Source organism: Somniosus microcephalus, chromosome 2 (genome assembly GCF_052327205.1).
Source record: "Somniosus microcephalus isolate GS21.2 chromosome 2, FLI_Smic_1.0, whole genome shotgun sequence".
Classification (NCBI taxonomy): domain Eukaryota; kingdom Metazoa; phylum Chordata; class Chondrichthyes; order Squaliformes; family Somniosidae; genus Somniosus; species Somniosus microcephalus.
In genome coordinates this window covers 217,122,008-217,137,596 of record NC_140988.1, presented here as the reverse complement: position 1 = coordinate 217,137,596, position 15,589 = coordinate 217,122,008, and the positions used below count along the sequence as shown (strand labels likewise).

At 45.2% G+C, this 15,589-nt stretch overlaps 1 protein-coding gene across 2 annotated transcripts in view; it reads left to right on the top strand.

Annotated features, from left to right (window-relative positions):
• The window catches only part of atp8a1 (ATPase phospholipid transporting 8A1), a 546,817-nt gene that overhangs the window by 182,117 nt on the left and 349,111 nt on the right, over positions 1-15,589 (top strand). For both annotated transcript variants that reach the window (XM_085969404.1, XM_085969397.1), the window contains exon 5: positions 8,293-8,338. In XM_085969404.1, the coding sequence (XP_085825530.1) occupies positions 8,293-8,338 (46 nt within the window). The remainder of the gene's footprint in view (positions 1-8,292; positions 8,339-15,589) is intronic.

Here is a 15,589-nt window from a genome sequence, read left to right as displayed (position 1 = left end):
CTTCCCCCTGCACGGCTGATCCTTTCTCCCACTTTCTAAATTCTCGTTCTACTTGGACCCCTCCCTCTGGCCTTCTACCCTCTCTAGATCTTTTCATTGCTAACTGCTGATGTGACATCGGCCGTCTCCATTTCTCTGCTCCCCTCACTCACTCCAACCTAACTCCCTCTGAACTTGCAGCACTCCATTCTCTCCGATCCAACCCTAACATTATCATTAAACCTGCTGATAAGGGTGGTGCTGTTGTTGTTTGGCGAACCGACTTCTACCGTGTGGAAGCTGAACGCCAACTCTCCAACACCTCCTCCTACCTCCGCCTGGACCATGACCCCACTAGCAAACATCAAGCCATTGTTTCCAAGTGTGTCACTGACCTCATCTCCTCTGGAGATCTTCCCTCCATGGCCGCCAACCTCATAGTCCCCCAACCCCGCACAGCCCGCTTCTACCTCCTTCCCAAGATCCACAAACAGGACTGCCCTGGTAGACCCATCGTTTCAGCCTGTTCTTGCCCCACGGAACTTATCTCTTCCTATCTCGACTCTTTTTTCTCCCCTTGTCCAGTCTCTTCCCACCTACATTCGCGACTCTTCTGACGCCCTCCGTCACTTTAACAGTCTCCAGTTTCCTGGCCCCAACCGTCTCCTTTTCACCATGGATGTCCAATTCCTCTACACCTCCATCCCCCACCAGGACGGCCTTCGGGCGCTCTGTTTCTTCCTTGAACAGAGGCCCAACCAGTCCCCATCCACCACCACCCTCCTCTGCCTGGCTGAACTTGTTCTCACATTGAACAACTTCTCCTTTGACTCCACTCACTTCCTCCAAATTAAAGGTGTTGCTATGGGAACCCGCATGGGCCCTAGCTATGCCTGCCTGTTCATGGGACATGTGGAACATTCTTTGTTCCAGTCCTACTCGGGTCCCCTCCCTCACCTCTTTTTCCGGTACATCGATGACTGTATTGGTGCCGTTTCCTGCTCTCGCCCTGAAGTGGATAAGTTCATTCACTTTATTTCCAATTTCCACCCTGCCCTCACCTTCACATGGTCCATCTCCGACTCTTCCCTTCCCTTCCTTGACTTCTCCGTCTCCATTTCTGGCGATCGGCTTTCAACAAACATCCACTACAAGCCCACCGACTCCCACAGCTACCTGGACTACACTTCTTCCCACCCCGCTTCCTGTAAGGACTCTATTCCTTTCTCCCAGTTTCTCCATCTCCGCTGCATCTGTTCTGACGATGCCACCTTCCATACTAGTGCTTCTGACATGTCTTCCTTTTTCCTCAACCGAGGATTCCCCTCCACCGTGGTTGACACGGCCCTTGACCGTGTCCGTTCTATTTCCCGCACTTCTGCTCTCACCCCTGCCCCTCCCTCCCAGAACCACGATAAGGTTCCCCTTGTCCTCACCTTTCACCCCACCAGCCTCCACATTCAACGGATCATCCTCCGCCATTTCCGCCACCTCCAACATGATCCCACCACCAAACACATCTTCCCCTCACCTCCCCTTTCAGCATTCCGAAGGGACCGCTCCCTCCGCGACACCCTGGTCCACTCCTCGATCATCCCCAACAGCCCTGCTCCTTCACCTGGCACCTTCCCGTGCAAGCGCAGGAGATGCAACACATGCCCTTTTACCTCCTCCCTTCCCACTGTCCAGGGCCCCAAACACCCCTTCCTGGTGAAACAGCGATTTACTTGTACTTCTTGCAATTTAATATACTGTATTCGCTGCTCACGATGCGCTCTCCTCTACATTGGGGAAACCAAACGCAGATTGGGCGACCGCTTTGCGGAACACCTCCGTTCAGTCCGTACGGGTGACCCTGAGCTTCCGGTCGCCTGTCACTTTAATTCACCGCTTCACTCCCACTCTGATCTCTCTGTCCTCGGGCTATTGCTCAACGTAAGCTCGAGGAACAGCACCTCCCCTTTCGATTGGGCACTTTGCAGTCTGCCGGACTCAACATTGAGTTCAACAATTTGAGATAATTATCCCTGCCCCCATTTTTCATGCAGTATGATTTTTGCCATTCCCATTTGCAACATTTTATCTTTCCTGCCTCTTACAAAAGTACAGGATGTTCTTTCTATTTCTTCCTCCCCTCCTAAACCCCCCCCCCCCCTCCTGTCTCTGCACCTGCTTAATATCTGTTACATCTCCAGCTTTTTCCAGTTCTGATGAAGGGTCCCAGACCTGAAACGTTAACTCTGTTTCTCTCTCCACGGATGCTGCCTGGCCTGCTGAGTATTTCCAGCATTTTCTGCTGTTATTTTGGGCATCTACCCCTCTCTTTGGGCCCTTTACCTGCCGGTAGAGGCAGTGTGGCTCAGTAAAAGCTTCTTTTCCAGGCTTCAGAATGCTTCTACACCTTTGATGCCACAACCTCCTTGAGATGCTGGAGTGCCACTGAATTCTGTTGGACATCAGCCACGAGTTCCCTCTGAGTGACTGGATTCTGCCGAGAGCCTGCCGGGCAAAGTAAATGAGCCACATCTCGGGCGGGGCGGAACTGAATCAGGATTAGGGCAGCAAACAGAAGTCATGTCCTGACTGAGGAGATAAATCCAGCTTACAGTATCCAAGTGCTTGAATTGCCACACATATACCTATACCAGGCCTTGGAACAAGCATTCCTCCTTAGTTTAAGCAAGTTTCTTTGAAAGAAGTCCCAGATCCTGTTTCAATAAGCAGGTGAGCAAGTTGTTAGTCAATCATATCTTCCCTGTAGTGAGACAGCATTTACAGTAGCTAACTAGCATATATGTTTGAAGAAACAAGCAACTGTCCTGTGAGCAATCAATATAAAGAGAGATGAGACACCGCCCTTTGAATCATATCTTTACCTACTAGGCAGGGATGTAGATTCGCCATTTCTGCAATAGAGAAAGAAAGACAACAAAAATTCTTTCCGCAAGAGAGTATTTTATAGTTGATGCAGGTACAAATTGCTATTTAAAATATAGTTTCTTATAATCTGGAACCAGTCAGATGCCCAGGTCTGTATTGCACTCCATTGCTCTCACAAACAATGGTAGTTTTTTTAACGTGAATAAAATTGAAATGATTTATGGATTTGGTTGAGAAATAAACAATCATTTGCATTTATATATCAACTTCCGTGTCCTCGGTGTACCAAAGTGCTTCACAGCCAATTAATTAACTTTGTATTTACTCATTGTTGTTTTATAGGCAAACATGGCAGTCCATATTTGCATAGCAAGGTCCCACAGACAGCAATGAGATGAATCACCATTTAATCTGTTTGGGTGCTGTTGGTTGAAGGATGAAACCTAGAAACATAGAACATAGAAGATAGGAGCAGGAGTAGGCCATTCGGCCCCTCGAGCCTGCTCCACCATTTAATGAGATCATGGTTGATCATCCAAATTCAGTACCCTGTCCCTGCTTTCTCCCCATATCCCTTGAACCCTTTAGCCTCAAGAAATATATCCAACTCCATCTTGAATATATTTAATGAATTGGCCTCAACTGCCCTGTGTGGCAGAGAATTCCACAGGTTCACCACTCTCTGGGTGAAGAAATTCCTCCTCATCTCCGTCCTAAATGGCTTACCCCTTATCCTTAGACTGTGACCCCTGGTTCTAGACTCCCTCCGCCATCGGGAACATCCTTCCTGCATCTAGTCTTGTTAGAATTTTATAAGTTTCAATGAGATCCCCTCTCATTCTTCTAAACTCCAGCGAATATAAGCCTAATTGACCCAATCTCTCCTCATAGTCATTCCTGCCATCCCAGGTATCACTCTGGTGAATCTTCGCTGCACTCTCTCCATGACAAGAACATCCTTCCTCAGATAAGGCGACCAAAACTGCACACAATACTCAAGGTGTGGTCTCACCAAGGCCCTGTACAACTGCAGCAAGACATCCTTGTTCCTGTACTCAAATCCTCTCGCTATGAAGGCCCACATACCATTTGCTTTCTTAACCGCCTGCTGCACCTGCATGCTTACCTTCAGCGACTGGTGCACAATGACACCCAGGTCTTGTTGCACTTCCCCTTTTCCCAATCTATTGCTGTTCAGATAACCTGTCGTCTTGTTTTTGCCACCAAAGTGGATAATCTCGCATTTATCCACATTGGGCAGATGCTTGGCAGATGCTGTATAATCATCCAACCTGTCCAAATCATACTGGAGTTTCTCGGCATCCTCCTCACAGCACACACGCCCACCCAGCTTTGTGTCGTCTGCAAACTTGGAGATATTACATCTAGTTCCCTCGTCTAGATCATTAATATATATTGGCCCAGAACTTGGTGTCGGGGGCTTGCCGCGCGTGCAAGCCCCCGATGTGCACTTACCCGGCGCGCCAACATCTGAAACCTGGCCCGCAGTGGATTTCCTGTCCCTGGCCCGGTTCTGATGTCTGCGCGCTGTGCTAACCTGACCCAGCGGCGTAGTTAGTGCGATGTGCCGGCTGGGATCAGGTGAGCACTGTTCAGCCAATCAGGGGAGGGGAAACTTCATTCATAAGTTTGAGAGTAAGAACTGTCAAACTCATGAAAAGTACTGCACCCAAAACACTACTTAAACTTTAAATAAAATTTTAATAAACATCCCAATCATTAAATTAAGTATAAATAAGTTTTAAAAAAATTATTTAAACAATTTTTTTTGAAAAAAATAAATTTTTAATAAAAAGGGTCTAAAACTAAACTTACCTTATTGTAGATTCTTTAAAATAAGAAACCTGTGGAAAAAAAAATTCTAAATTGCACTAAAACACCACTTACCTGTAAAAATAAATACTTACGTGTGCTTTTTACAAGCGTAAAGACCGGAGGCCTTTACACGTGCGCAAATCCCCCAAAACAGAGGAAATCCAAGACGCACGCGCTGCCCCCTACAGCGCACGCGCTAGCCTCTTCACCTCTTGGCTTAGAGGAGAGGAAATGCCGGTTTTCAGCGCATGCGCTGTGCATGCTGAAAACCGGCATTTCCTCCGGCCAGACGCGTGAGTACCCCTTCCGTACTCACGCGTTTGGGGAGGAATTACTGCCCCATTGTGAATAGCTGGGGTCCTAGCACCGATCCCTGCGGTGCCCCATTAGTCACTGCCTGCCACTCGGAAAAAGATCCGTTTATTCCAACTCTTTGCTTCCTGTCTGCCAACCAGGTCTCTATCCAAGACAGTACCTTACCCCCAATCCCATGTGCTTTAACTTTACACGCTAATCTCTTATGCGGACACGCTAATCTCTTATGCGGTTGAGCATTGAGCAGGATATCGGGAGACTTTCCTGATGTTCAAAAAAAGTGTGTTTGCCTGTTCAGATGGAACATCTCTTCTAATAGACAGCACCATGACAATGCAGCACGCTCTCAGTACCACACGGAAGTGTTAGCCTAGATTAGCCTGGAGTGAGGTTTAAATGTGCAATGCTCTGGCTCAAGCGAGAGTACTACCACTTGGTTACTTCTCTTTGTAACAACATCAAATAAATTTCAAAAGGGCAAGTCTTGCTTGACCAACGTCATTGAATTTTTTGAAGAGGTAACAGAGAGTGTAGTGCAGTAATGGGTAATGCAGTAGATGAAATTTATCTAGATTTTCAAAAGGCCTTCAATAGGTACCACATAATAGACTAATGAATAAGGTCAGAGAATGCGGAGTCAGGGGACAAGTAGCAGAATGGGTTGCTGGCTGGCTTCAGGACAGAAAGCAGAGAGTGGGAGTAAAGGGTAGCTATTCAGAGTGGCAGACAGTGGAAAGTGGTGTTCCACAAGGATCAGTGTTGGGACCACTGCTGTTCACAATTTATATTAACGATTTAGACTTTGGAATCAAAAACACAATTTCTAAATTTGCGGATGACACCAAATTGGGGGGGGGATAGTCAATACTGAGGAGGACTGCAACAAATTACAGGAAGACATTAATAAACTTGCAGAATGGGCATATAATTAGCAAACTAATTTCAACACAGATAAATGTGAGGTATTGCATTTTGGCAAGAAAAATAGGGAGGTCACATATTACTTGGAGGGTGCGAGTCTGGGTGGGGTAGAGGAGCAAAGGGATCCAGGAGTACAAATATACAAATCACTAAAAGTAGCGACACAGGTTAACATGGCCATAAAAAAAAGCAAACCGAGCACTCTGATTTATTTCTAGAGGATTAGAATTGAAAAGTAGTGAAGTTATGCTAAACTTGTATCGAAGTTTGGTTAGACACCACTTGGAGTATTGCGTACAATTCTGGTCGCCATATTATAAAGAGGATATAGAGGCACTGGAGAGGGTGCAGAGAAGATTTACAAGGATGATGCCAGAAATGTGAGGTATACCCATCGGGAAAGGATGAACAGGCTGGGTCTCTTTTCTCTTGAAAAGAGAAGACTGAGGGGTGACTGAATAGAGGTCTATTAGGGAAGGTTTTGATAGTCGATACAGAGAGAATGTTTCCACTTGTGGGGAAGAGCAAAGCTAGAGGCCATCAATATAAGATAGTTACCAAGAAGTCTAATAGGGAATTCAGAAGAAACTTCTTTACGCAAAGAGTGGCGAGAATGTGGAACTCGCTACCACAGGGAGTAGTTGAGGCAAATAGTATAGATGCATTTAATGGGAGGCTAGATAAGGGCGAAGGAAAGAGAGGGTTATGCTGATAGTTAAATGAGGAAAGATGGGAGGAGGCTCGAGTGAAGGATAAACGCCGGCATGGACTGGTTGGGCCGAATGGCCTGTTTCTGCGCCGTATATCCTATGTAAATTGTTTTCTGTGTCAGCAGATGGGGGGGATAAAAGAGCATTGTTAACAAAAATAAGTCTTTACTTATTCAGTTTCTCTGCCTCCTTCAAATTGCAATAGAAGCGTTTAAAATTATTAAAAGATGGGACAGGGTAGACAGAAGCAGACAGTTTCTAGTAGTTGAGGGATCTAGAACATGGGGCCATAGATACAAAATTAAATTCGAGGTTTAGAACAGGGTAGGAGAAAGGTCTTCATACTGAGAGTTGTGAGGCTGTGAAATTCAGGGTTAGTGTTTGAGGCTATATCACATTCAAGATTAGAATGGATATATGAATGAAGGAAATGGAGATAAAGGGATACAAGAACAGGGTAAGGAAATGGAGATAAAGGGATACAAGAACAGGGTGAGTAAATGTGATTAGAACCATTTGCTCACGTGGAGGGTAAACGCTGATGCAGACTCTTTGGGCCGAATGGCTGTTTCCAAGTTGTAACTTCTATGTATTTCCATGTTTAAAAAAAAAAAGTTTGGCCCCAAGCTTAACTCACAAGTTCTCTTACTTCTTCATAAATGGCAGATGTGGTTCTTAATATTTATAGCGGCTTCTTCTCTTCAGAACCATGCCACTGCCATTAAAGTGTTTTGGCACCTGCATGTACGCGAGCTTTTAGAATAGAATGTGCACATTACTGGCGGCATGTTCTTCTGCACATGTGAAAAATCAAGTTTTCCCAAAGTGCAGAATGGCACATATTATAGATGAAGCCTTTTCTGCGTCACCCTGTACTCTGGAAAATGGGCCCTTCATATATGCAAGATTTAACCCTCAGACAGGAGGACATGAGATCATGATTTCATGCATTTAATGCAGGAGCATTGATAGGCCCATGTAGGAACCTCTATTTTAAAATCAATTTTCTACTGCAACTTGAAAATTGGCAAGAGCAAGAAGTATTTTTTGTTATATAAAATAGAGTTCCAAATCTAATGTGTTTTTGTAAAATATTATTTCATTTAGAAAGTGTTGAGTTTAAAATGTGCAACTTGCAATTTTATCTGACATTTATTTTCTTCCTATGGTTTATGATTTTACCAGTTCTGAAACTTGCTTTGTGTCATTTCTAATCAAAAATTTTCATGATTGCTTTATTGCTAAGTTAAGAATAGTTTATGATATGAAAGAGAGAGAAAGACACCTCCTCCTTCTCTGATACTCCCCCACCCCCCCTCCCCCCAACATCTTAGGATCTGGAATTCATTTTATCCAGAAAACTTAGCAAACTCTGGCAGGATTCAAATCGAGGTCAATTGCTGTACCTTCCCACAATAGTCTCCTCACTGACTGGGCTCACATCAAGAATAGCCACTTTATCCAAGTACTGGAGGGTGACTGGCAGTCATGGAACTATAACCCACCAAGGAATCCATTACTTCAGGAGAAGGGGAAGGGTCAAAATTGGCAGAAAAATTAAGTCTTGCTATTGTCTGAAGGGAATTCATAAAGGTGATACATCCATTTATCTGTTGATGAAAGATCTAACCAACTTATTTGTTCTTTACAGAAAAGACATAATGCTGATAGTGGAGTGAACAAGAAAAAGGCACAAGGTAGGAGCATGACTGGTGAAACTCTGGTGTTAATTTTCAGAAGGTATATGAGGATAAAATGGGAAAATGTTAAAATGTCACCTTTCAGAATTAAATATTCCATTAATTTTTGGAAGCATACAGAGACCCACAATAACCATATCTCAATGCTCATATGGAAATATGTATTATATTTACTTAAAATGCATGTTGAAGTAGCTGTCACTCAATGACAGGCTGCTTTTCTGAGACTAGGTGCAGAAATTAGGTTTTTATCCAACCTTTTACTGCTTCACTGAAACAGAGCGTGTTGGTAAAAATGCTTCGTAGCCTCAGAAGCACTATGAAGACAATGGCTCATATAAGGTCGAACATCTTGAAATGAATTTGTCTTGGTGATGTATTTCATACAAGTTCTCTACCATTATAGGGTTTTATCTTGCAATATTATAGTGTAAAAAAATATATAGCTTAAGAATTTTGATGCCAACAAATGTCATTTTGCTAGTTGATTATTCAGATGTATAAATAATGTAACTTAGTTGATTTTTCATAAATTTTTAATTCAAAATACCAAATCACATTGAAATAGGTTTTTCTCGTGTTTCAGAAAATACTGCAGCACTTAGAGCAGAAAATTAGGACCGAGGTTACAGTTGGCACTTGGATTCCTTCCTGTTTCTCTCTCTCTTTTCCCAGAAGGCATTGGATCAAGCTAGGGTATGATTTCGAGACTAAAGGCTGCCCTCTGATTACTAGGTTATTTGACCTATGGTGGGGGGGCTCCAGATTTGAGCCTAATACTGTTCTCGCCACATGGCCTAACACACTACAGGAAACTTTGTGCTATCCGGTACCGACGGGACCGAGCTGCTGCCGTTGCCTAAAAAGTGCCGTACACTCCAGAGTTAATGTTGAAAGATACGGAGATTCTTATCTCCGTATCTGACAACAATCACTGTTGCTTAGCAACAGCTTCTAAACACTCGTGTGTGGCTGCAAGGGTCTGTAGCTAAAGCTGTTGCTATAGCTACAGACCTTGCACTGCTTGACTGTGGGGATAAAAAAAGCAAAGAAAACAAAAGAAGAATAAAAAACGGCACCTGATTTCTGCCGGTGGCTCCAGTTTGCCGGATAGCACAAAGTTTCCTGTATTGAGTTCAAGAGAAGGTTGAGGGATAATACGATTGCTGTTTTTAGGATTCTAATTGGATGAGATAATCTAGACCATGACCAGCTATTTCACCTTGTCCAGAACAGCAAGTGGACACCACTTGCGCTTGAAGGATGTAAATTCAACACTAATCTACAGAACCATTATTTCTGTGAGCAAGTGGTAAATCTGTGGAACTGGTTCCCTAGAGAGACGGTGGAACGAGTTAGTATTGAGTCATTCAAATGTTTTTTTTATGGGATGTGGGTGTCGCTGGCAAGGCCAGCATTTATTGCCCATCCCTAATTGCCTTTGAGAAGGTGGAAGTGAGCCGCCTTCTTCAACCGCTGCAGTCCGTGTGGTGAAGGTACTTCCTCAGTGCTGTTAGGTAGGGAGTTCCAGGATTTTGACCCAGCGACGATGAAGGATCGGCGATATAGGTAAGTCAGGATGGTGTGTGACTTGGAGGGGAACTTGGAGGTGGTGGTGTTCCCATGCGCCTGCTGCCCTTGTCCTTCTCGGTGGAAGAGGTCGCGGGTTTGGGAGGTGCTGCCGAAGAAGGCTTGGCGAGTTGCTGCAGTGCATCTTTTAGATGGTACACACTGCAGCTACGGTATGCCGGTGGTGGAGGGAGTGAATGTTTAAGGTGGTGGATGTAACATTTGCATATTGAATTATCATTGGCCCGCAGGCATCTGTAAGGAATACCTATTATATACGTGATCACATGCTGAGTTGTCATTGGCCTGCAGGCATCTGTAAGGACTACTATTGTTTTGAAGACCCAGGCTAGGGGTCCTAATGCCATGCTTTCCCCTCTGGTGCTGCTATGAGTAAGATCACAGACCTAATGCTTAATAAAAGAGTTAAACTGTAATACTCCGTTGTCCTGCAATTTATTATTTTTATACAAAGTTTGCAAAGCAAGACATGGTGTCAGAAGTGGGATTGTAAATGGACATCGTTGGAGCTCCCTTGCCTCGAATGGATTGGGAATCTTTGAACTTACCTGGCGAATGGCGCAAGTTCAAGCAACATGTGGAGTTGATGTTCTTGGGTCCGCTGAAAAGCAAAGGGGAGGAAGAAAGATGCAGCTACCTACTCCTGTGGATCGGAAAAAAAGGGAAAGACATTTTTAACACACGGTCTCTCACTGCGGATGAAGCAAAGGTACTGAAAAGCTATTTTGACCGTTTTGAATCATATGTGATGCCCAAGACAAACACGATATTCGCTAGGTACAAGTTTCAGCAGAAAGTACAAGGAGCTAGTGAGTCGTTTGAACAGTTTGTGACTGAGTTAAAACTGCTGGAGAAGACTGTGAATATGCAGATAAAGATGAGATGGTCAGAGACCGCATCGCGTTTGGAATACATTCAGCTAAAGTGAGAAACTTTTGAATGTTGGGTCCGGACGAACGCTGGACAAAGCTATGGACATAGCTAGATCGCACGAGATAGCCCAAGCACAGCTGAAAACCATAACCGGCGCCATGAGCAGCTCGCGTGAACAGACAGTGCACGCAGTTAATAGACACACACCAAAGAACACTGCCCAGAGAGCGTGTTTCAGAACAGAAAGAACAGAGAGAGTTCTAAAAATGAGCGACACAGACATAAAACGCTTCAAAAACTGGATATTGTGGAAACAAGGTGCATGGGGAAAAGGAGCACTGCCCTGCCAAAGGAAGGCAATGTGGTAAACGGAACCGCTTTGCTAAAGTTTGCAGGACTGTTTTTGGACTAGCAGTACACAGTGAGTGACGGCCAAATGCCAGATAGAGAGCCAAATGCAGAGGAACTGTTTATTGATTCTGTGTCACAGAAAAAACAGATTTCAGAGACTGAGCAAGCCTTTGCAGATATTGAGGTAACACAGAAACATAGAAGATAGGAGCAGGAGTAGGCCATTCGGCCCTTCGAGCCTGCTCTGCCATTCAATGAGATCATGGCTGATCATCCAAATTCAGTACCCTGCCCCTGCCTTCTCCCCATATCCCTTGATCCCTTTAGCCTTAAGAAATATATCCAACTCTTATATATTTAATGAACTGGCCTCTACCGCCCTCTGTGGCAGAGAATTCCACAGGTTGACCACTCTCTGGGTGAAGAAATTCCTCCATTTCAGTCCTAAATGGCTTACCCCTTATCCTTAGACCATGACCCCTGGTTCTGGACTCCCCGGCCATCAGAAACATCCTTCCTGCATCTAGTCTGTCCAGGCCTGACAGAATTTTATAGGTTTCGATGAGATCCCCTCTCAATCTTCTAAACTCCAGTGAGTGTAAGCCCAATTGACACAATCTCTCCTCCTACGCGATTCCTGCCATCCCAGGTATCAGCCTGGTGAATCTTCGCTGCACTCCTTCCATGGCAAGAACGTCCTTCCTCAGATAAGGCGACCAAAACTGCACACAATACTCAAGGTGCGGTCTCACCAAGGCCCTGTACAACTGTAGCAAGACATCCTTGTTCCTGTACTCGAACCCTCTTGCTACGAAGGCCAACATACCATTTGCTTTCTTAACCGCCTGCTGCACCTGCATGCTTACCTTCAGCGACTGGTGCACAAGAACACCCAGGTCTCTTTGCACTTCCCCTTCTCCCAATCTATTGCCATTCAAATAATCTGCCTTCCTGTTTTTGCCACCAAAGTGGCTAACCTCACATTTATCCACATTATAGTGCATTTGCCATGTTTCTGCCCAATCACCCAACCTGTCCAAATCGTACTGGAGTTTCACGACATCCTCCTCACAGCATACCCTCCCACCCAGCTTTGTGTCATCTGCAAATTTGGAGATATTACATCCAATTCCCTCGTCTAGATCATTAATGTATATTGTGAACAGCTGGGGTCCTAGGACCGATCCTTGCGGTATCCCACTAGTCACTGCCTGCCACTCGGAAAACGACCCGTTTATTCCAACTCTTTGCTTTCTGTCCGCCAACCAGTTCTCTATCCAAGTCAATACCTTGCCCCCAATCCCATGTGCCTTAATTTTGTACACTAATCTCTTACGTGGGACCTTATCGAAAGCCTTCTGAAAGTCCAAATACACCACATCCACTGGTTCTCCCGTATCTATTTTACCAGTTACATCCTCAAAAAATTCCAGTAGATTAGTCAAGCATGATTTACCTTTTGTAAATCCATGTTGACTTTGTCCGATCCTGTCACTGCTTTCCAAGTGCTCTGCTATTACATCTTTTATAATGGACTCTAGCATTTTCCCCACTACCGATGTCAGGCTTACCGGTCTATAATTCCCCGCTTTTTCTCTGCCACCTTTTTTGAATAGTGGGGTAACATTAGCTACCCTCCAATCCATGGGTACTGTTCCAGAGTCTATCGAGTTCTGGAAGATGACCAGCAATGCATCTACTATTTCTAGGGCCACTTCCTTAAGTACCCTGGGATGTAGATTATCAGGCCCTGGGGATTTATCGGCCTTCAGTCCCATCAATTTTCTTAACACCATTTCCCTACAAATACTGATTTCTTTCAGTTCCACCCTTTCATCAGACCCTATGTTCCCCGGCATCTCTGGGAGGTTATTTGTGTCCTCCTTTGTGAAGACAGAACCAAAATATGTATTTAGTAGAGATAGGAAAACCGGGCACAGAGCTTAAGTTTAAACTAGACACTGGAGCTCAGGTTAATGTAATTCCTCTGAGTGAGTATCACAGCTTGAAGGATGAGTGTGAGCTACAGCCCACCTCACGCAGACTGACCAGCTATGGGGGTGAGCAGCTCATTCTAAAAGGCACATGTGTGATGAAATGCAAGTACAAAGAAAGCGACATGATGTTGGACTTTTACATTGTTGACACTCGAGCACCTCCAGTGCTTGGTCTAAAGGCATGTTTAGACATGGACCTCGTCAAGCTAGTGCTATCATTGACAGCACCAGTCGAGAAGCAGACAGTCATGGAGGAGTTTGCTGACGTTTTCAAAGGAATCGGACTATTCCCAGGTGAATGCACTATTCACCTTGACTCAGCAGCAACCCCTGTGGTTTGCCCACCGAAAAGGATACCCTTTGCTCTACGTAGTCGCCTGAAGGCGGAGCTGCAGAGCATGGAGCATACAGAAATCATCGTCCAGGAAACAGAACTGACAGAGTGGGTCAACGCGTTAGTAGTGGTTGAGAAACCACGTACAGGCAAGCTCAGTCCGTCTTGACCCCAGAGATTTGAACAAGGCTATCAAATGCCCTCACTACCCTCTGCCAATGCTAGATGACCTCACACCCAAGCTAGTGGGAGCACGGTACTTCAGTGTAATGGACGCACGATCAGGATACTGGACTATCAAGCTCACGGAAGAGTCATCTAAGCTAACAACGTTCAACACACCATTTGGACGCTACCGATTTCTGCGTTTACCATTTGGTCTTATCTCAGCTCAGGATGAATTGCAGCGGAAGATCGACGAAACCTATGAAGGCCTCGACGGAGTAGTCGCAATCGTAGATGATATCCTCATCTATGGCAAGAATAGAGAGGAACATGACAGGAACCTCCGTGCGATGCTACAAAGATCACGGGAGAAAGGTATCCGGGCTCAACCCAGAGAACAGCATAATCGGATCCACCGAGATCAGTTTTTTCGGGCATCGCCTCTCAACTGATGGCACTAAGCCGGATCCAGAGAAAATCTCCGCCATCAAGAAGATGGAGCCGCCGAAGAACTGCGCAGAGCTAGAGACAGTACTAGGCATGGTTAACTACTTAGCCAAGTTTGCCCCGAGCCTCTCCGAAATCAACGCACCCATGCGTCAGTTGCTCAAACAATCCAATGAGTTCCTGTGGGACAAACAACATGACACAGCATTTCAGAAAATGAAAGACCTAATCACCAGAGAACCAGGACCAGTTCTTGCCTACTTTGACCCCAACAAAGAGCTCAGACTACAAGTGGACGCATCAAAGTACGGACTAGGCGCAGTATTACTGCAAGAAGGAAAGCCCATCGGCTACGCTTCCAGATCTCTCTCGGGCAGTGAAATCAACTATGCTCAAATCGAGAAAGAGCTATATGCAATTCTGTTTGGATGTACGCGTTTCTACCAGTACGTCTATGGCCGACAAGTCATTGTGGAATCCGAGCACAAGCCCTTTGAGTCAATCATGAGGAAACCACTAGCCGCAGCCCCAGCAAGGCTACAGAGAATGATCCTTCAGCTACAGAAGTACGACTTCACAATCATTCACCATCTAGGCAAAGACATTCCTGTCGCAGACACGTTCTCCAGAAAGTCTCTTAGCTACCAGGACAGCAGCCTCAGTGAAGGCATGGATGTGCAGGTGTAAATGGTGTACAACATCTTACCTGTGAGTGATCAAAACTGAAGGAGATCCGAGCAGGAATAGAGAAAGATGCACAACTCGCACTGCTGAGCAAAGTCATACATGAAGGAAGGCCTGAGGAAAGGAGGAAATGCCCTCAGAGCATATCTGAATTCTGGAACCGCAGAGACGAACTGTCACAAATCAACAGAATCGTCTTCAAAGCGGAGAAAATCATCATTCCTACCAATCTCGGAGAAGAGATGTTGACAAAAATTCATGCTGGACATATGGGCATGGAAAAATGCAAACAAAGAGCACGTGACATTATTTTGGCCCGGAATGTGCAAACACATTGAGGACATTGTCGGAAAATGTTCCATTTGTCTAGAACGCCGCCCATCAAATGTTAAAGAGCCCATGATACCTCACCGTAGCCCAGACAGGCCCTGGCAGGTCACGGCAACGGATCTGTTCACATGGAACAACGAGGACTACATAGTGACTGTTGATTACTACAGCAGATTTTTGAACTGGACAAGCTTCACAGCACCACATCTGCAGCTGTGATCCACAAGCTAAAGGCAGCCTTTGCCAGGCATGGCATAGTAGAGACTTTAGTCTCAGACAATGGCCCCCAATACAAATCAAGAGAGTTCGAGTCGTTTGCCAAGGCATGGGATTACACACATGTCACATCAAGCCCACATTACCCTCAAAGTAATGGCCTTGCTGAAAAAACTGTCCAGATTGCAAAAACACTCATGGACAAAGCCAAAGCGGACAAAAGAGACCCCTACATCAGTCTCCTTGAGTACCGCAACACTC